At 38.6% G+C, this 22,012-nt stretch overlaps 1 protein-coding gene across 2 annotated transcripts in view; it reads left to right on the forward strand.

The window, feature by feature from the left end:
- The first annotated feature begins 1,016 nt into the window (after nt 1-1,016).
- LOC122629427 (epidermal growth factor receptor) overlaps nt 1,017-22,012 on the forward strand; it is a 113,626-nt gene continuing 92,630 nt past the window's right edge. For both annotated transcript variants that reach the window (XM_043812821.1, XM_043812849.1), the window contains exon 1: nt 1,017-1,832. Coding sequence is in view for 1 of the 2 variants with exons in the window: in XM_043812849.1 (XP_043668784.1) it covers nt 1,751-1,832 (82 nt within the window). In the remaining variant the exon portion in view is untranslated. The remainder of the gene's footprint in view (nt 1,833-22,012) is intronic.

A 22,012-nucleotide genomic window follows, 5' to 3' on the forward strand; every position in this document is an offset into this window, starting at 1 on the left:
CGACGCAAAATCAAATGTTTTAGATTAACGAATTAAAAATTGTTGAGGATAAAGAGGAAACGAAAAAAATTTTAACGTACAATTTACGCCATTTTAGCGCAATACGTTCGAATAAAAAAAAATATTTCTTCCTATATCCTTTCGAAACAATGAACGTAGTTAATAAAAATATAGAATATACGAAAAACTAAAAAAAAAAGAAAAAAGGAGAAAAAATCCTGATTCCTCTTTCGTGCAGGTATTCGTTAATTTATAGGTATTTACGAAGCTACACGAAGAGTTTCGAACGAAGAAGAGTTTTCTCGCATCCGAGCGATCGCACGTACAACGCTCGATCGCGTACGTGTTTCAATGACGAGAAACCAGTTCCCTTCGGCGATTTTTGCGACGATAAAACGAGACGCGTCTTCGGGGAATCGACGGCATCGTACGTAAGTGCGTTTACCCTCTCTGATTTGCAATGATCGATCGTGCACGCGTATGCACGTACACACGTACGTATATCTTCTTTTTCTCTTTTTTTCGTTTTGGCATAATCGGAAACTTACTTACGGCTTTCTCGCTACATCCTCTTTTTCTTTGGCCAGTACGTCATTCCAACTTTGTTGCTTTCATCGTCGCTGTCCATTTTGTTGCCCCTCTCGGTTGATCGTTACAAGTGGACCGTTGCAAAATTCAAATTAAAACGATGATATAAAATTAACGAATTATAAACGACACGAATCGTAACGAGAGGAAACGAAACTAAAGATATTTTGATAAGGGACACGCGAAATGTGAGATAAGAGTGATCGAATTTAAAAAAAAAAAAAAAAAAAAAAAACAGAAAAGAAAAAGAGAAAAAAGAGAAAGAAATTAAAAGATGAAATCGCGCGTGTATCCACGAAGAACGACACGAATAGAGAGAGCAATAACTTCGAGAAAGTCCGGTAATTTCCGTGAGAGTTCGACGGCGTCGTTAATCGGCCCCGCCGGTGGCGCCGCCTGTCGCGCTCGAAAGGAAACCTCGCTGGTCTTTGACAAGGCGCGCGTATTCTTGAGTCGACTAGCGTGGGAGTAAGAGCAGTTGCCCCCGACGCGAAGACGGTCGACAAGGTGGTCGCCGCGACACCTTACCCACCGCTCGAAACGCGTTTCTTTCTTGTGCACGTCGACCTCTCCTACCTTCTGTGTCGGAATTTATACGAGTGAAATTGGCAAGAAAAAAATCGGGATTATCATCGGACATTTTCAACAAAGTGTTTCTTTCACTTACTGATACGCGTACACAAACCAAGATCGAATCCATCGTTGATTTCTGGAATGTTTCGCTAGTGTTCGAAAAAAGGGAGAAACGGAGAATAGGAAAAGGAGATCATCCATCATCCATTAGTCCTCGATGAAAACTACGAGGAATGTTAGGACAAGACGAACGAAGAAAGGTGGAAAAAAAGAGCGCGAAGTTTGAAATCAAGTGTATCGAGCAAGTGCCATCATAGCTTGAAAAAACAAAAAAAAAAGAAATTAAATATAAATAAATAGAAGGAGAAGGATAGGTCGATGTACGCATACTCGTTGTCCGTCGTGAAGATTTGTCTTCTTCGAAAAGACGCGAGAGTTTCGTTGTTGTGTGTATATTACGGGAGTGTAGTAACGTCCACATGTGCGGTGTTTGTGTAATAGTCGATATGCGAGAATCTTCGTGAAGGTGTTTGCGAGGGAGCAGCGTCTCTTCCCCCTTTGCATCCTTACTCTGGATACAGGATTAAACATGGGACTGGGCACTATCTTCGTCCTCTACGTCTCCTTTATGCTGATCTACTCTGATCAGGCGGACGTCATCGAGGAAAGAGGTGAGTCTCTTGAGATCTGTCGTCTTCCTTTTTTACCTTTTGCGTCGTTTCACCGTATGAAGTGGAAGCAACGGTACTCGCGAAACCAATGGAAAAAGCAGGCTTGCTGCCTATGAGCTTGACCGCGCGAAAGATAAACGAACGATCGGAATGCGTAACAAAAATCATTCCCATTCCATATACGGCTTATGTTCATCGTGTATTTATGTATATGTTAGAAGTAAAGATAAAAGGGGTAAAGAAGAAAGGTTCTCAAAGCTACTATCGGTATAGATATAAATGGATCATAAATTTCGATTCCTCGCTCGTTACTCTGAGAAAGGAGAATATAAAGGATAGCAAACATTACTAAGCAGGTGCTGTTCCGTTCAGGTCCCTACACCACCGTCGAACGAAAGATTCAGGTATAGACCGTCCGACATTGTCAGAGAATTCTTTTTCCTGGAATGATTTACAACAACTATTCTACCGAAAGATGATAGTTACGTACCTCTTCTTTCCCTCATTTTACTTTCTTTTTTTTCTTTTCTTTTCGATAATAGTAAGATATTTTATACTTATCGAGCTTAACTTCATTCTCCAACAAATTCCCATCTTGTTCTTTAACATCTTTTGACGTTTATTAACTGTCATAATACTTCAAAGTATATGATCGAGTTTTCGATCGGTACGTCATCCATCCCTGTTGTTACAAAATAATATAAGGACGGACGATACTCACACACGCGCAAACAGAGACAGACGGACGTACACATGTCAAACGTTTTACCTGCGTTTCATTGATGAATCTGTCGATCTAATAAACAAATTAGACGGATTAGTTCTATATACGTAGTTCACTTTGATAAGCACTCTCCGCGTTTGCCTTGGATTGCTCGATAAAAGATAAAAGGGGAGTCCGATTATGCCGCTAAATGGCGCGGATTGACTCGGAGGGAACGACGAGAATACGGCTTATTTATTTTTATACCGAAAACTTAACGGCGTCCTCCTCTTTTCTCTCGTCCTTCTCTCCCTCTCCCTCTTTCTCTTATGTGGATATAACGTACGCACACCATGAGTTAAATATACCTTGTTAAACGGCTAATTAGGCCTTAATAAGATCGGTTCGGCCAAAGCACTCGCACGAGAATCCAGGCCAATGGTACGACAAGTCTCGGTGGAACTTTTGATAAAGCGACGATAGAGTTCTTCTTACGGCGTCTGCACGAGTTATCATCGAGCGTCTTCGAGCCGGTAACTTTGTTCTTTCGGGGATCGTGATCAACCCAATCTCTTTTTCTATGGTTTCAGATAGATAGGTACAGAGATACATAAGAATGTGCATACATAGGTACTTATTACGACAACGTTTTCTCATCATTTTCGTATTATACGATGATTAATAGATCTTTCGTTAGATTATACCTATAGCGTACGTTTCGTAAAGAATTCAAAGAGAAACCTTCGATCGTGCTAGGATCGATGTATCAAATCCTGATTTTTTGTCAACTTATATGAGAAGAGAATCTGATGTAAAAGAAAATGAGGTAAAAGAAAATCTAGTCGGGGATCGCAAAAATGCATGAACAAATAAAGGAGAGGAAGAAAGAGAGAAGAGAAAAAGAAGAGAGAAGGAGAGAAAGAGAGAAAGAAAGAGAGAGGGAGAACCTACATAGCGGCGGTGGAATAAAAGATTATACGAGGGATTCTTCGTTGAATTCTTGCTGGGAGTATCGGACGCGTTTAAAAACTGCCACGGCAGAGCAGTCTGCGTCGACGAAGGAAGGAGAAGCAAGAACGTGTTCCCTCGCGTTCTCCAAGTCAACGACGTCTACTCTACTCTCTTCTCTACTACTCTTTTCTCTTTCTTTACCGTACGAAAGAAAGGTATAGAGGAACGTTAACCAACGAAGCATAAAATAAACGCTCAAATCAAAGTCCCTAGCAAGCTTGCCTATCGAAGATCTCGTAGTATTTCCTTCGATTGTTAAAATATACCGATCCGATAGTTGCTAACTCGTTTCTGCGATCCTAAATCTCTTTCAAAGAGTGAAATAATTGCAGTAGATATAGCTTAAAGATTTCATTCGTTAGGATAAACGAATCGAAAAATCCTGCTAATTTTTTAAGGACGCAGGCTTCTTTTATCAAAGGTGAATTTAATATAGAATTTGTTGATGACGTTCCCACGAATCGGTAACGAGTCGCTAGGATGTAAAGGGAACAAGCTCGGGTCAACACCACTTGAACCGATCCCGATGACTACGATCGCGAGCAATGACGCATCGGCCCGCGAATCGTCTTACATGACAAACGTTACCAAAGGATTTGATCGTCGTTAAGAAAATAGATACCGTAGAAGTATGGCAACTTAACGAGAAACTATTTCCAAAATATCTCTTGTTTCTTCCTAGTTTAACTGATCTCTTAATCGTTCTAATATTAAGTAAACGGATCGTTGAGAGTTAACGTTGACTTATCTCGAAGGAACTTTAGTAGGATTGGATGTTCAGCAATTGAGTTATCTCTGCCAGTACGACGACAGCCAGCGGCAATCAGGGTCGAGCGACAATGCATTCACCTCGTGCATTGACCACAATTTAATTCGTCTGTCTATCTTCACCCGTCTCAGAACGATGCAAATTTTTCCTCATATTTTCTTCTATTATTTCTATTGGCTCGCAAATATCAATTTCGTAAGAAATTGACCGAAGAAGCGTTTATGAACGATAGAAAGGAAGAATATCGAGCGATCGTATTTAAAGTTAGAACCGTCGGAGGAAGAGACTCCGTAGAATTTGAAACCACGTGTCGGGGAGCGACGTCAGAAGCAAGCAGAGAAACTTGGAGGCCAATTACAAAGAACGCATTCACGAATGGTTATAGACATGAGCCTATATAAAGTAGGTGTGTGTTGTACAAGTGTTGTATCGTGCTTAGCCGTAATTGTTTAATGGGCTAATGAAATGATATACCCGCCGAATCTAAGACCGCACAAAAAGCCAATTGTGTATAGCCGACATTCCACGATTAGCCTGACTTTATAATGTGGAGCATTGGACCGCCAACGAGTATTCACGTGCTTCTAATTTACTAACTTGCGGATTGACTCGAATTTACGATCGACTTCTCGGATAAGTTGATCGTTTTACCGTATGAAAGATTTATGGAAGTTTTCGTAGGTTGAACGAATTGTTTATTGCAATATTTTTCCTTTTGCTTTTGATTTTAATTATAATAACGTAAAAATTTCACCTGAACGAAAACCGATTATTACAATGAAACAATTCAACAAAATTTATGTATTTCCTACAACCGTCGTATTTTCCAGTAAGAAAGTAATAGACTATGTAAGTTAGGTCTTCCTAATGCGAATAATATCGCGCGCGTTACCAAATAACGAAATAGATTGATGGAGAACGATTATTTGCATAAAACTGGAACGGATTTAAATCTAACGACTTGTCTCTCTAGGCGCGAATATTCTCTCTCTCTCTCTCTCTCTCTCTCTCTCTCTCTCTCTCTCTCTCTTTCTCTCTCCCTCGTTAAGAGAATCTCTCGATGCGCGTGCCTAACTAGTTGCTCGCGTTAAGTGATAATCATTTAGCATGATACTACGAGGCTGCAGCTGCGCTCGCTCGCTTACTTGTTCACGTGTCGATGACTCACGACGATTTAGATTTTACTGTTTTTACCTAAAACGTTTTCGATTCATTCCGATATTCCTATCAATACGACATAGCCAATAATGTTTCTGAAATAACGACTAAGAAAATATGAAGATAAAGTAGATTTAATTTTCTTTACAAAGGAAGGAAAGGAAAAACAACGAAGACCGATAATCGAGTTATTTGATCCTTACAAAAGAATTTGCACAAAAGGATTTCGTCAAAGCTATTTTTTGAACGTGAGAAATATATATCATAAAACTCGTACTTGGTCCAAAACCAAGTTCAAAGGATAACATTGTCGATTCTTTCGTTTCACGTCGTGAATATAAATCTGATCTCGCGAGGAGAAAAAGTCGGCTTTGCAATCGAACTAAGTATTGAAGTTCAACGGTCGTCGCAACGAGTACGAGATCATGCATAATCCTGGTCGAGACATTCAAAGACATGTCTGGCGGGAGATTTGAATCGTAGAAATCATAGTAGAATTGAATCGTGTCTTCTTCTCAAGGAACATGGTCACACCTCGAGGGTCAGTCTAGCAGGAAAGGATTTGTGATCCCTCCCTCTGCCTGTTGAGACTAAAGAGAGAGAGAGAGAGAGAGAGAGAGAAAGAAAGAGAGATAGAGAGCTACTAGAGACCTTTACGTTGGTCGTTTATCCGCGTGAAAAAGACGACGTCGGTAGAATTGTAATGGCCTAAGCTACAACTCTAGAGTAGCCGTAAACGAAGAGAAGAAACGAGAAGGATGGCGTCGAGTAGTCGTTTCTCTTTTTTGCTAGGGACAATGCAAAGAAGAAGGAGGAGCAGGAACGTGGTCTTTCGTGGAAGATCCATCAAAATTGCGGACTAACTAGAAGCTCTTGATTCTTTCTAATCGTGAAAATCAAGCGATCGTGTATATCGCAATGTTCTTACGAAAGGTGACACAAAAAAAGAGAAAAAGAAAGATAAACTTCAAAAATCAAATCAATACTTTTCGTCTTTTCATTTGCGAGGAAAGTACTTAGGAATTAGTCACAAGATGTTACTTCGATACAGATTACAGTAGACTGATCGAAAATACGATTACGCGGAATTGGTAAAGTTTGGAACTTTGAACTCGCGACAAATTCGACTTTTTCGGTCATCCCGGCTAAAGAAAGCAACCGTCTTGAGTGAAGTTTGCTCGCTCGGCCAATAATACGTAGTGACTTAACACCAGCAGCACTCGGAGCGCCTCGGGTGCGAAGTGAGCATAAGTGCGAGACGGTGGAGTTTAATTGAGGTTGATGAGGGGTGCGCTCGTATTGGCCCGGAATTCAATGCCGCGATGATATTTCTTGCTCGCAGTAAGACGTCGTCATACTTGGTAGGAATGCATCAGGAAAAATCGATGAAATCGCGCGAGAAACGTTGGAAGTATTCGCGAGGAACGTAGTGAACAGAGAACTTATCAGCCAGACTCGCTCGTCGGGGCCGATTCGTTTCGGCTTTTGCCTTAAACGTTCTCTCTACCGTGCGTCGTGCTTGAATTCTAGTGAAATTAACGAAAGTCGTAAGATTTTTTGTTTTCCTTTTTCTCCTTTTTTTTTTCTTTTCTTATTATTTCGAGAAAAGAAAGAAAAAATGGCGAAGAGTTTACTTAGTCTTTTTAAACGATGATTACACCACGACGATCTTAAAATAGATAGAGTACATTCGTTATCGAGAGTTATCAAAGAAAAGTATGAAATTCCGAAAATATAGATTTGCGTGATAAGATTGGTAATCTGTTTTTGTAATTTGATTTGTAATGTGAAGTCGATGAAATCTACTGTTATTCAAGACGCTTATCGTTTCTCGCGGAAAGATCTCTCTTCCTCTTTCTCTCTTTCTATTTCTCTTGTTCTCGCGTGACGTGGCCGTTCTTTAAATGCTCGTCTTGCGGTGACTACGAATACTTAATTCTTATCAAGCACGTTTTGTACGCGGCTCGTACGATACGCGGCCTCTGAATGGAGGCGTTCCAGTCGCTTCGATAATCCAGTTGTCGGCATCCTGCTCGGAATAGTCTGTATATTTATAAAAGAAAAACGATCTCCTCAAAGATATCCCAATCGATATCGTTAATATTGAGACTGATATTCCTATCGTTACTCCATAGATAAAGAAAAGAGAAATTAAAAGAAAAAAGAACAAAAACATCACATAGAAACATTACTATTTCATGGAAACAAATGGAAAACCTATACAACGTCAAATTTTTCACTTTAAACAAAATATCAACTTTGCACGTTAGCGTTATGAAACGTAGACTTATCTGGAGGAACGTTTCTTAACGAGTCTTCGAAAAAACAACGAGTGGTCAAGTGAGTTCGTCAAAGAGATGAAAGAAACACCGAGGAACGTCATAAAATCGCAATAACATTGACTCGACAAAGGTCCTCGAAGTTTTCGACTTTTTCTCTTTCTTTCTCTTCGCCTTTTTTCCTCCCTCCCTCTTTCTCTCTCTCTCTCTCTCTCTCTCTCTCTCTCTCTCTCTCTCTCTCTCTCTCTCTTTCTAATAGCATGTGCCAGAGAGAGGACATGGTTCCTCGATCGTGTTGGCTTGCGTGTCGCGGTTACGGAGCAGGAACCTTCCTCTAGCTGGGAGTAACGCGTACGTTTCGCATCCATCCTCTGCTACCTTCGACATTCCTACCCGCCCGAGCCCTGCGCATCCCGAGTCCTCTTCCATTGAGGCATAATAACCGTGCAGTTTCCCAGCGCGTCTTCAATGGGCGAAGATTGCATGCTACGAGACCTCGAGCCGGTCCTCCTCCGTCCTCTTCCTTCTCTTCTTCTCTCTTTCTCTCTCTCTCTTTCTCTTTCTCTTTTTCTTTCTCTCTCTCTCTATCTCTCTTTCTTTTTCTTTCTGTCTTTCTGTTCTACTCTTTCACTTCTGCCACGATGTTTCTTCCGTGCTCTATACTCTTTCTTCTTATGAGACTTCGTGTCTCACGAAGAAGCGAGAACGATCTTGAGTGCCACCCTTTCCACAACGTCCTTATACCAAACTATACGTGGTAACCTGCGATTCTGCCGTGATATTTCGACTTCCAACGTGTCATCGTGGTTTATTTTCTCTTATCTCTGTCATTCTCAAGGAAATAAAATTATCGTTTGATTGATCTTCGAATACGAGCGTTTCTTCTTCGCATCCATATCGTTGAGAGAATTTAAGAGAGACCTTTTCGACGCACCTGACTATCTTTGATCGATCTCTCTTTTTCGTTTTACACGTATGTATATGCGTTTTAAATTATTAAAGGAAAGAAAGAGAGAATGATTACTTTCGATAGAAATTCGAGTTCACAGAGAAAGATATGGCGTAAACGAAAGAATTCTGTGAACCCAGCCATTTAAGGTAACGTATTCCTGTCTGGACAGGGGGAAGCGCGAATAAAATCGCGCTACGTGTACGTGTATAAGCAAAAGAAGCGAGAAACGAGGCACATCCGTCCGTCTTTACGGTTTGCTCGTATACAAGAAAGAGAAAGAAAGAGAGAGAAAGAGAAGGACAGAGAGAGAGAGAGAGAGAGAGAGAAACTTGCATCGAGTTAGCAAGGTGGCTCCCTTCTTGACCAAATGGGGCAACCAGTCTCGAAGAAAACAGTCCAGATATGTCTCCAGGGATTCAACGACGAAGCTCCTCCGTAGCAAACCTCGTCGAATCCTGAGTCCAACGTCGCGAACAAAGGTGAACGTCCACTCGTCGTCTTCATCTTCGTCGACTTGTGAACGCCATCAAGCAGACTGGACGAATATGTGAACTCCAGTTTCCATTCCTATATGCCTACCCGCCTAACATCTCGACGAATCCACCTTCTTCGAGGCCATCGATCGCCTTACGGGATAAACCTTCCGAGAATCTCTACTTATGGGGATTACTCTTTAACTTGCAAGTTATTCTCATTTTCTCTGTATCTACATTAAAAAGATCTCTTTGAAATTTTTAAGGAATCAACGTAGAGCCATTACAAAGCCCGTACAGATATTTATATAAGCATCCGAAAATTCTTCATTATTTTCCCTTGTAAAGAGTATAAAGTATTCTTTTAGAAACTTTACTCAAACTACGTATAGTCAGAAAAATTGCTTAGCTTTCCCTTCGGTTGTTTCTTTTTTTCTATTTATTTTTATTTTTGGATTTTTGTTCGTACAAAGTCTTTCATAACACATACAAAAAAAATTGTTTTTAAGTCGCCTAGAGGACATACGTTCGCAGTGTGACAACGAAGAGTTCTTTATACTTTCTCTCTCTCTCTCTTTCTTTTTTCCTCTCTCTTTCTCTTTCTTTCTTTCTCCCCTATCTTTCTCGTGCGGCGTCTTTATCGTCCTTCTCTAGCGAAGTGCGGATAAGGGGAAAAAACATTTGCCATATGGCTCGTCTGTAAAGCCCGCCCTCGCAAAATATACCAACGGAGACGAAGTAAGAACTTCGAAAGAAGAAGAAAGAGGAATTGAAGAAGAAGAAAGAAGAAGAAGAAGAAGAAGAAGAAGAAGAACGAAGTCCTCGAGTTGGTCGGTCGTTCGACACGCCGTGTGCACGAGGAAAATGGCTCGTCCACGGAGGATGGACGCGAAAGAGAAAGAATATATCCAAGCATAGGGTATTGTCGAGACTCACCGCTAGAATTTCGAGGCAGGGGGTCTAAGAACGATGAAAGAATGTAGAGAGAGATGGAGATTTAGGTTACGGGAGGGACGGAGGTTGGCTACTTTAAAGAATAAAAGAATGAGAGGGAAAAAGGAAGGGAGAGAGAGAAAGAGAGAGTATCTTCAGGTAAATCGTTGCATCAACGTGTATTATCTCGAACGCGGAGGTGGAGAATTCACTACGAGGACTCTCTGTTAGTAGGTGGCACTGAACTTGAAACTTGCCTTCGCGGAACACGAATGGAGGTGGGGAAGATGGCGTCGCGTAGTTTGCATGCACCTTGCGGTGAGACCGCGTCGCGCCTTTACGACGTTTCCGATCGCGTCTTTCGCAGGAAATACAGAATTACGTTACTTTGAGATCTCATAAAAACAACTGGTATGTTAGGTAGAAGTTGTTCATAGGTAGGACGATATGTAAATATATGTTGGTGGAATAGAGGAAGTTTGCTGTTTCGAACGACGACGTAAGGTATGAATATTACATAGGTTTAATAGGATGAACTTGTTTGCTGGATCCATAATAGGGCAATGTGTGGAATTTTCTTAATTTCTTTGCGATATCCTGCGATTTTCTTGCGTTTCTCAATTCGTATATATGGAACACTTGTTGCTCGACGTGAAAGATCGTAGACACACCCATGTCCTTGATGTTTTCGTTTAAAAGTATTCTAACGACGAGAATCTTTCTTGATTCTTCTTCTTCTTCTTCTTCTTCGAGAAAGAGAGAGAGAGAGAGAGAGAGAGAGAGAGAGAAATTACGACCACCCATGCAGAATGTGCCGAAGAGCAGGAGCAGGAGCGTGTGCAGGAGATACGAGTTCGTCGTCATGGCGAAAGAGAACCACCATAGTGCTCCACCGAGGATATAATGTTACACTCTGGTAGTCGGCTTGGTGTGGGAAAACCACCGAGATGGAAGTGCAGTAAGAAGTGGTAACGCGTATACCGTGCTCGGTTCGCAACAGCAGCATCGTCGAGAGAATCGTGGTTAAGGAATACCGTGACGGCTAAGGCACATGCGAGAGGAATACGATATTCTCGCGTTGTTCTTCTTTTATTTCACATTATTTTTCGCAAATCTCGCCCAGTCTTCTAATATTTTAAGTACATCAGGTAGAGTAATCGATGAGACAACATGTTCTCCTTGATCAGGCTTGTCGAATTCTGTAGGCTCACTTTTCTTTCAATAAATTTTCTCAATTCCGTAATCATGAATATATGTATAAGAATAAAACGTATCTCGTTAGAAAAAATTCATTAAAAGTCCTTACGGTTCGTCATTTAAATATGCCTTATATGTACATATATATATGTATTCCTTATACGTAGATACGTTTGTACATAGGTAAGACTTTCCCACGAGAACGTAGGCACTAATTTAAGGGAAGAATACACTTATGGGTAATTTTTTCTACTCCTCCCGTATACTCCTAAAATGGCACATTTCTCGAGAGTTGACTCTTTTTTTTTTTCATCAAGCTCTCATACTGTTTTGCCAAAACAAAGCCGCACGCGAAGTTGCTTTCATACGCGGCAGGAGATAGTCCTCTTCTTCTTCTTTTTCTTTTTCTTCTTTCTTCTGGATAAGATTAAAGGATATTTTACAGCTTATGCGAGATGGATCGAAACGCTTGGCAACGCCGATGTCGCAGCACATGTCGAACTTTTTTGCTGGCCATTTTTTTCCGACCAGCTAAAGCTTCAAAGTGTTCAAAGAGCTCTCGCTCTTTCGTTTCGCTCTTTTGACTCACGATGTCTAGCACGTAAATGCGCGTGAAATTACGAGCAATCGTGAGTCACGAGCGATGCGATTAATCGATCTCGATCCGATCCATGACTGGGATGATAACCGTATCATGCCATTTGTCGTTTCTATTCATATCTTTGCATAATATTGTTTCACATATTTTTTCAATTTGATGAATAAAAAGTCTTGGTGAAAGGAACAATTTTTCAATTTAACAATATATCTTGTCACACACACACACATATATATAAATAAGCATATACCTTTATATATCATTCTTATGCTCCCGATCATCACCCGGAAGTTTAAAGGCGAAAAGTCAACGCATAAATTAATCTAAGCTTCTTCTTTTTTTTTCTGGTAATCCTATTATGGGAAAAGAAAGACTCGTTGACAACTCTTGCATCTTCGCACGCTCCCTAACACGACTTCTTTTTTTCCGCGCACGCTATGCTTTAGCGATTTATATCCACATCTCTCTCTCTCTCTCTCTCTCTCTCTCTCTCTCTCTCTCTCTCCTTTTTCTTATTTTTTTTTTATTTTACTCTCTCAATGTGAAAGAGTCACGTGGTGCGGCCACTGTCTAAAAGCTTCAACATGTGCGCGATTTCTTTCTTTCGTTTCGATCTTCTTTCTTTCATTTACGATCATTCCGTATACAAAAAATCGTATACATAGTACATATATATCTACTCGTACGTCTGGATGATTATCAGAAAATTTGAGCAAGGCCAATCGGACATCTTTAAAACGAACGTTCGTGCGTCACCTGGTATATAGAATTTAGATTCGACTTTGTTGTTGAAAAGCTACGTTTTGTCAAGGTTCTGATGTGAAAAGAAGAAATCTCTGTGAGGCTGACTAAAATTCGATATGACGAATAAAACATTTTTTCTTTTTCTTTTTTTTTTGTCAAATAAATAGGATAGTACAGATAGGGTGATGATACGAAAGAAGACGAGTTGTAAATCGAGTCTAGTTACGAGCTATTCTCCTCGCAGCATCCACCCTCTTCGTTCTTTTCTCTCTCTCTCTCTCTCTCTCTCTCTCTCTCTCTCTCTATCTCTCTTCCTTTCTTTCCATTTTTTAGTTCTCTCTTTTTTCCTCAATGACATTGAGAGATTCTTTCTCCAAGCGGAGAGATACGTTGGCCGGTGAATGCAATCTACGTGGTATCGAGAATGTATTGTACACGAGGCGAACAATGACCAACGACCGGGACCTTCGCCAGTAGCCAGTCCCCATAGAAAAGCCATACATACCTATGTCGCACGGATCACTTCAAGTCGAGCCATTGGGGAGCGAATACTGACGAGCCAAACCGATCTACCACCACTGCATTCTTGTAAATGATCTTTTTCAGTTCGTCTCTTTCGTTCACCCTCCTACACATTTTACCAATCTTTACTTACTCGTATTTCAATACAAAAACGAACTTTAATCGCTTATTTTATCGATCGATACTTGTTATATACTTGTTCCTATTAGCAGAATTTTTATCTATTTTTACCTTGTTATTATTGTACTTTTTTATTTCATTATAAAAAACATTTGTTTGTCTATTCGTTTGAGTAACAAAAGAAAATGAAATCATTAGGTTTGATCGTATTTGCTCAGTTTTTCCGTTCTGTTAAATTTATTCTTTTATTTATCGAATATTTCGATTTTTCTTTCATATAAATATTATGGAATATTTTAGCGAGTCGTGTTTGTAAAGTATGACGACGATTACATCACGAAAGTGGAACGAGGGGACCTTTTTTGCGCTACTTTCTGTCTGAGTTGGTTGGTTTAATGTTACAACTACCTGTTGGTTGACTCTACATACGTACACACATATGTAAGTACGTATTATACGAATAATTATTTGCAGTGTGTAGAAGCACCTTACTATGCGATATAATGTCGGACGTACTCGGCTCGTGTTATCCATACAGGAGCTTCGCATTAACATAAATAGAGAAAACGAGAGCCTGTCTGGCCAAGACGTTGTATCATTTTCGGGCTTTATTATAATAACGACCACCCTGAGATCTTCCTCGTGTTACCGACCTTACCTGCCCTTTACCGATATTCGAGAACGCGGGCACAACAATGAAGGTTCCGAAATTACAAAGATTCAATTTCTTTCGTTTTATATAGGTGTAAATACCAATATGATCTCATCGAAAACTTTTGATCAATCCCTGCTAATTTTTAAGATCAAGACAGAGATCGAAAATAAAGAAATTATAAGACCTTGTTTAATAATTCGAAGTTATTAAACTTTACTAATATATCGAAAGACGGATACAAATTTGCTGGTTAACTTTTTTTTTTGTAGATTTATTTACAATAAATTTTCAAGTATCCTGCTACTATTCCTTTTCCAAATATGCTAGGTTTACGAGTTCGGTTTACAAGTTCCATTTCATTTTGGAGGATCTACAAATTGCAGCTCCTTGGAAGCTAAGTGGCCATCTGAAAATTCAGTGCATATAAGCACAAAGGACGCACGTACACAGTCAAAAAGGTCTCTACCCAGCCACTTCGCGATGTCCTCTTTGAGGGAAAGACCAAGAGAGCGAAAAGAAAGGGCGCTTCAATTCCGTAAATATTAGGACAGGTCTGTCGATATATCTATCTGTCTGGCTCCATTAGGGAGAATATACATGGCATCCCTTTCAAGATTAAAAAAATTTCTTTTGGAAAATTTGGGGTTTTCTGAAAACCATAAGAAACAAAATATTCACTTGGAACATTTTAGTAAACTTCCAAGAAATATACGAAGTTACATAGAACAAAGAACTAAATATTTTGATTGGATAAACATGAAAAATTATATATAATATATATATAAAATCAAACATATTCTATAATTAATAATCCTCTGCTGGTCGATTACTTTTCATTGATATATCGATTTATGTGCAAAGTAAAGTGCAATAGGAAAGCCAACGTGCTACGACGAATCGTGACGAATCACCTTTCGAAAGACGACACTGTTTGTCCTGTTCTTATCACTGGCATTGCTTGCTTGTATCGAATATTATTTATAATGACCTTAAGATAAAAATCACGATATTTCGTCATATGATATCTCCGCTTATTATCGATTTTATTTCGAATAATTTCTATGAATTATTTCAACGAATCTATCCGATCGATCCCTATTCGATTCTCATTCTTGTAATAGACAATCCATACGTATATCCCTATTACCGTTGTCTCGTCCACGTGCATAGAAAGAAAACATTCCCTTTTCTATGAACAGCAGCCCTTTCCATCATCAGTGAAGGATTTTTTCTCTCGAGGACCGATCTTTTTCTCAGGCTTTTTTTCTTCAAGTTCCTTCGTATAAACGAGAGTATACTCATCTACCATAGGAGAATTCCCACGAGTACGGATAAACGTGATCGTGTTTGTCGAGATTTTCCCTCGATCGAAGAAAACATAATGTTTGCAATGGGAATAGATAAAAAAAAAAAAAGAAAAGAAAAGAGAAAAGAAAAAAAGATGGAGAAAATGAACATCGATATCAGATGTGCGTAGTGTGTTCGCAGGTTGTTAGGAGCTCATGGTAATCTTAACATTTATTCTCTTTTTCTGTTTCTCGTTCTGTTGGAAGACGTCTGAGAGAAAAAGCACCAGGTGCAGCGTAGCGAGAAACGATCGTGAATATCTAATACAGAAGACGAACCCGGAAGTCTGAAATCCTCATACGAGAGGAGCACGTCCTGTTCTAAAGATTTCGTCTCTCTCTCTCTCCCTCTCTCTCTCTCATTCTCTCTCTTTCTTTCTCTCTCCTTTCTCTTCGTTCTCCTCCTTTTCACATCTTCTCGTTTCCTTGTCTCACGGTGAACGCCTTTGCCGGCCACTGGCAGCTGCTGGCCCGGATGGCCGAGAGCTGGCTCTATCGTCGCACAGATTTTTTAAGAAAATTTATGTCGCGCGAACGCGGAACGGAAAGTATAAGGGAAAAAAAGATCACGTCTTCGTGTCTGCCATTAAATGGCTACATCTGGACGCTAAAAAGTTTATGTTCGGCGTTAGATTCCTGCAACTGTTAATATCAGAGAATTTGTATTATTTTTTCTTTCCTTTTTTCTTTTTTTTAATTATCATATCCTCCCTGTTTCTATGTAAAAAATATTTTATATGAATATATTCTAAATGAAATTATATTTAATTTTATTTAGAATATTTTCATGTAAAATGGCAAATAAAAATTAAAAATAAATATGTTTCATTTTGTTTCATTCAAACGTGAATCTTAGATGTTACATATTCATGTATATAAAAATACACCTGGATCTTCTTTCGGGTTAGATATAGTCTATTTTCTTTTTTTACCTTGAAAGTTTTGCCAAACCTTCGCGAAACACATTGTACGTTTGGAACATATGTTCGAAACGATATTCCGTGAGATTGTTATGGGAAATATATTGTGACGATCAATCTTCGCATTCACACGGCACATTAAAGCCAGAGTAAGGCCATGTTATCCTCGTAGGCTGTTTCTATCTGCTCTTTTTCATCTTCTTCTCTTCTCTTTTTTTTTCTCTTCTTCTACTTCTTCTTTAAAGTTCTCGTACCTGGATCACCGCATCATCCCACGCTCGATGATGAGCAGGTGATGAAACTACCACGAAAGTTCGGCGTCCTTCGAAGCCGCAGGTTATGTTTTCAAGGGTCTCTTCTTGGTCTAGGTCATGATTTTCGATGCCAAGCTGCTCTCCTACACTTCGCATCTGTCGCGATGTACCAATCGGAGAAAGCAAGCCTTATGGTAGCTATATTTTAAATTATACTTTTTTATATGAATCATGTTGATCCATGTATCCTACCATATTGCTATTTCCTTTTATTATTATCATTTATTTTCCATTTATTATTATCAATATATACATATATATATAAGATAAATTACGAATAGATAAAAATAAAAAATTTCATATACATACATACATATTTATATACATCTTATGATAAAAATTAAATACATCGATGGCAGATCAATGAACACGCATGGTTAAAGGATCATTTCTAAGCGATAAGCCATGACTCGCGATAAGAAAATCGATGGTGGGCGGACTAGTGTTTTACACTTAAAGAACAAGCGGTATGAGAAGAAGAGAGGTAGGGATAGATAGAGTGAGAGAGAAAAGAATCGTGCCTTTCTCCGTACACTCCTTTGTTTCTCCTTCATTAATCATCCCTCCTCGTGATCCACGACTCACAAGTGAATGTTATCGAGGCGACGTTACAAAGAGAAATAGCAATAATTTAACTGGTTTTCTCTTATAAAAGAACAAAATCTAGTGTTTGTGGAAGAAAACCGTCGCAAAATGCAAGAACCGAGAAAACTCATTTGCAGCTCATATCTCTTTCTCTGTCTCTCTTCCTCTCTTTCTCATTCTCTTTCTTTCTCTCTCTCTCTCTCTCTCTCTCTCTCTCTCTCTCTCTCTCTCTCTCTCTGTCTCTTAATGACTAGCTCGTTCTCTGCACGAAAGACCTTCGGCCTCGAAGCAACAGGTGGACTGCAAATGAAAGCGTACCTAGTCTCGTTTTGATACGTTGTATGCGACGAAGGAGAAAGGAATTCGTGCACGAACGCTCGATACGAATGTAACAGATGGGACGAGGTGGCCGCGTAATTTGCAAGCAAAATGCATACCGTTCTAACTTGTGCAAAGGACAATGCATATACATGTATATAATACGTAGATGTATGTATAAATATCTATCGATATGTTTGGAATATCAAAGTCTTCAATTGAAGTATCAAGCTATCTAAGATATCGCTCGAGAAAAGATAGATAAGACGAATATATGCACCATTTTTTATCGTTTTAATTTTTATTATTTATATACTCATAATTCATAATTCAGGTGTTTTTCGAAATACTACTTTTTTTCGTTTCATCTCTTTTTATATTTCTATAGCGATTTTTTCTAAGTGTAATGTCGACGATATACTACCGTTATCCTTCATTCGAGTAAAATATTCGGACAAACTCCGCGAACTCATCAAAGATCGTTTCGTGCTCTACGAAGCGAGACCATCGCGAAGGTGAAGAAGAAACTTTGTGGAAGTTAGTCCCTTTCTTTTGGCTTACGATCCTGACCTTCGTCGTTCTTTTTTCTTCCTCTTTCATCCCCTTCTTTCACCTCGCGAAATTATATATCCAACCGTTGCAGGAGCCTTTCATTTACCGTAATGCCATTTCTTAAAATCAATTATCGCTTTTAGTTACGCATGGATTATTTCTTCTGAAGGATGTTCCTCTTTGGTAAGGTCAGTACTAAAATATTATACTCAGTGTCCAACAATTCATACGTCTCTTATAAATCAACCTGCAATTTAATTTGTCGTTGAAAATATTATGAACCCTTAAAACTTCTCTGAAATTGTTTGGCCCACGATCGTATCCGAATTTAATCACGTTGGGATCATAGACCTTTGTGGCACATTCACAAAGACGACATGTGTATGATTCCGTTCCCTTCTTTCTCTTCGACGAACCAGTCAGCCCCCCCGAAGAAAAAGAAGAAAAAAGAAGGAGAAAAGAAGTGCTCATTTCTTTTTTTCCCCTTCTTTGTTGGCGACTCACGAAAGCAGAATCTTCGAGCGTATCTTCGATCGCCATCACGATACCTGCAATTATTTTATAACGCTAAGATAAAGTATTATATCTAAGATGATTATTACCGAAATAATTTTATAAATAATTTCAACGATTACTTTCATTCTCTTGTCCTTTCATTCCATCGTATATAACCAATACCGGAAACAAGGATCATTTATTGCTAATGAATATAAAAGATGAATAATATCGTTGAACGAGACTGGATTTGGATATCAAGAGTAACGTGACGATAGAAAAATCCTTGTTCGCACCTTGGCATAGTTCTCGCTGCATGTAACCGTCTAAGGCAAATTTAATTAGCCGCCTGACTCGCGGTGAAAAGCGAGCAGAAAATTATTAGCCCACTCGGAGCGAAATCTAATTAGTGTGCAAACCCGTCGAGTAAAACGGAAGGACATTTTTGTCGAGAAACTCTCTCTCTCTCTCTTTCTCTCTCTTTCTCTCTCTTTCTATCTACCAATTTATCTCTTTTTAATGGCCGTGATCACAGTTATCTACGGCGATCAATTGCGTGCGGTGTTTCGAAAGTTTCAAAGTGATAAAATACGATCGCAGTTAAATCATCGGGTCGTATCCGTAACAATTCTATTTTATAGCGTACGAGCGATAAAACGTCGTAGACAGGTAAATAAAGTACGTTGCTAGCCGTGCATTTAGAGACTCCATCTTTGTACCTAGTATACGCCACTTGTGCACGTTGCTTCGTGGGGTTCGTGTGGACAAACATTTCGTGTGGGAAGCGAGTCAAAGAGAAGCGAAGCGACTCAATGTGCCGTCGCTCAAATCGGTGGGAAGTTAACCAGTCTAACATAAGAGACACACAGTCTTGTGATTCGCAAGAGAAAGGACTTTGGATCGTTAATTTGATCGGCAAGAATAAGCTTTGTTGTTGCTAGACGTTTTAAATGTAAATCATTAAAGTTAAATGATCAATTGTTCGTTGTATGAATAGTTCACTAACATTCGCTCGATGATCAACAGGTTACAATATTTTTTTCTTTTTATTCCTACGTCTATCGTAGATTTACTAAAATCACCTTACATGCTTTTATAACGCGTATTAAATAACTTTATTACTTTATTATCACGATATTATATATATTTCTTTTTTCATCGATCATTACAAAATTGTTTTTTTAAAACATTTTTCTCGCAAAGCATACATCTTTCGAAAGAAGCTCGTCCGATGTAATCGATCCATCTCGAAGATGCTTACGTGCGGATAATTATCATAACAGAACACAGAAGTGACTGTAAATACAACGGAAATACAGTATACTACTGTATTTCCGATATTAACGTTCAACTTTTATGTATCCTTTCAAAACGGATGTTACTCTTTGAAAATACACCTGTTAACGCAATAAATAGACAAATAAAGCAATAACGTTTTTCGTTAATTAATCAAATATAACAAATACATTTATATTTATGTACACGTGAAATATTTGATAGAAAAATATTCTATTGCATTCGGTTGGAACATTTTTTGATTTGTTTAACATTTGATACAATTAAACTCTGGTATATGTTACTATCTATAAGATCTATAATTTACAAAAGGCTTTAAGCATTTAAAGTAGTAATAAGGTCTAAGAATCACAAGTTGATTTAGAGGATAAGCGCGAGAGCATTAAGAGCGTCTTACATACTGATTGTCATGCGCGAATCGTTTTAGCCGGTACACGGCCCACGCACTCTTTACGCATACTTAACGAGGACACAGGTACGCATTATGGGCCAAAGCATATCTTTGAAACAAATACTATGGCATAATATCGGTAGCTTTCCGATGTAGTTTGGGAACAATTGACAAAAATTTCTCAAAGCACGTATATCGACAAGAATTCCGTTAAATGGGCCTTCGACTTGTGACGATGAATACGAGACAAGTATTTCAATATACATACATACATACAAACAGTTTAATCCTTTATCTCTTCTTCGTTTTATTAAAATCGTTTCATGAACAAATAAAAATATAAACTTTCTTCTCTAGATCTTTTTCAATCGGAAGATCGTTACCTACCAAGAATTCTTTTATCCCTTTCGGTATCTGTACTTAAACTTATCAATGCTTCTCTCTTCGAATTACAGCATAGTAAGCCCGATCATCGTGCGGTGGTACTCGGATAGAGAAGCTGAGTCGGTTATTATTATAAATGAGTAATTAACACTATCGACGATTTATGAGACACTGGAGAAAAAAAGCAATTATAAAATTATCTGAATTTCTTAATCCGCGGTTGTGTTTTTCAATTAACGACAAACTTACAAACCTCTGGTACTTTCTCTTATCATTTATGAGAACGATATTAATTTATTTTTCGATTGCGGAGTTATCGAATATGAGTAAGCAATATTTTTGTTGTGACATACTTCAACTCGTAATCTATTAATTGTTTGTTATTCTCTTTTACTCGTTACTAAAAGAAAGAAGTTTTCTTTCTCTTATCTTTCCTCGCGAGTAAATCTCCAAGCGCATTGTTCTCCAACATTTCGAAAGAGTTAGACTTTCCTTGATAAATTCATAAAAAAAAAAAAAAAGAAACAAAACAGTGGAACATCAATCTTACGTGGATATATCGAGTACCTTAACTATAATTAGAGTCTAACGAAAAAAATAATGGCGCTTTCATAGTTATGACATAAGTTTTTCTTCAAATACCAATGTGCATTTTCACTTTTGCTCCTACAATTACGCAAGTAAGTGTACGTTATGTATATATCTATGTACGTCGTGGCTTTTATTCCAGTCGTGTACATGACGCTTTCGAAACAATTTCGTTGTTGTCTGTAAAAGTTTCTTCGGTAAAAGTGAAAAAAGTCAAATACGTTTGAGATCGATTTAAATATTTTATCGTCGATACTTTCTCTCTCTGTCTCTCTCTCTCTCTCTCTCTCTTTTATCATATTTTTCTTTGTTCCTTTTTTAAACGGATAACGAAAGAAGAAAGAAAGAAAAAGAAAATAGATACAAGATAAAGGATAAAAGATAGTAAAAAAGAAAAAAGATAGTTGTGCGATTAACTACGTTAAACGTTACAACAATGTGCTTTAAAACGAACGCACTCATGCGACAAACATTTGCTTCCCATTCTTTATATTGAACGATGCAAATACAAGGAGAGAAAGAAAAAAGAACAAGAGAGAGAGAGAGAGAGAAAGAGTGTGTGTAATTTCGATCATTACGTACGAAGAATACGTACTTACAGCCTACGTAACGATGACTCTTAATCAACATAACTTTTATAGACACTTTTCATTTTCTTTTGAGTTATCTTTCGTCGTTCCTTGGACGTTGCACTTTACAGAGCATAACTGTACAGCGGTACTAATTCAATCGTCGTCCTTACTCCGAACGGCTAACCACGGTTAGCTTTAACCGTTAATTAAGGAAACATCTTAATTACCATTCAGAATTTCATAAGTGGTTCATACCATTCACGCACGATGCGGGCCTTTAAGGGTGCTTTTTATTTTTCTTTGTT

This window comes from Vespula pensylvanica, chromosome 1 (assembly GCF_014466175.1).
Source record: "Vespula pensylvanica isolate Volc-1 chromosome 1, ASM1446617v1, whole genome shotgun sequence".
Lineage (NCBI taxonomy): Eukaryota > Metazoa > Arthropoda > Insecta > Hymenoptera > Vespidae > Vespula > Vespula pensylvanica.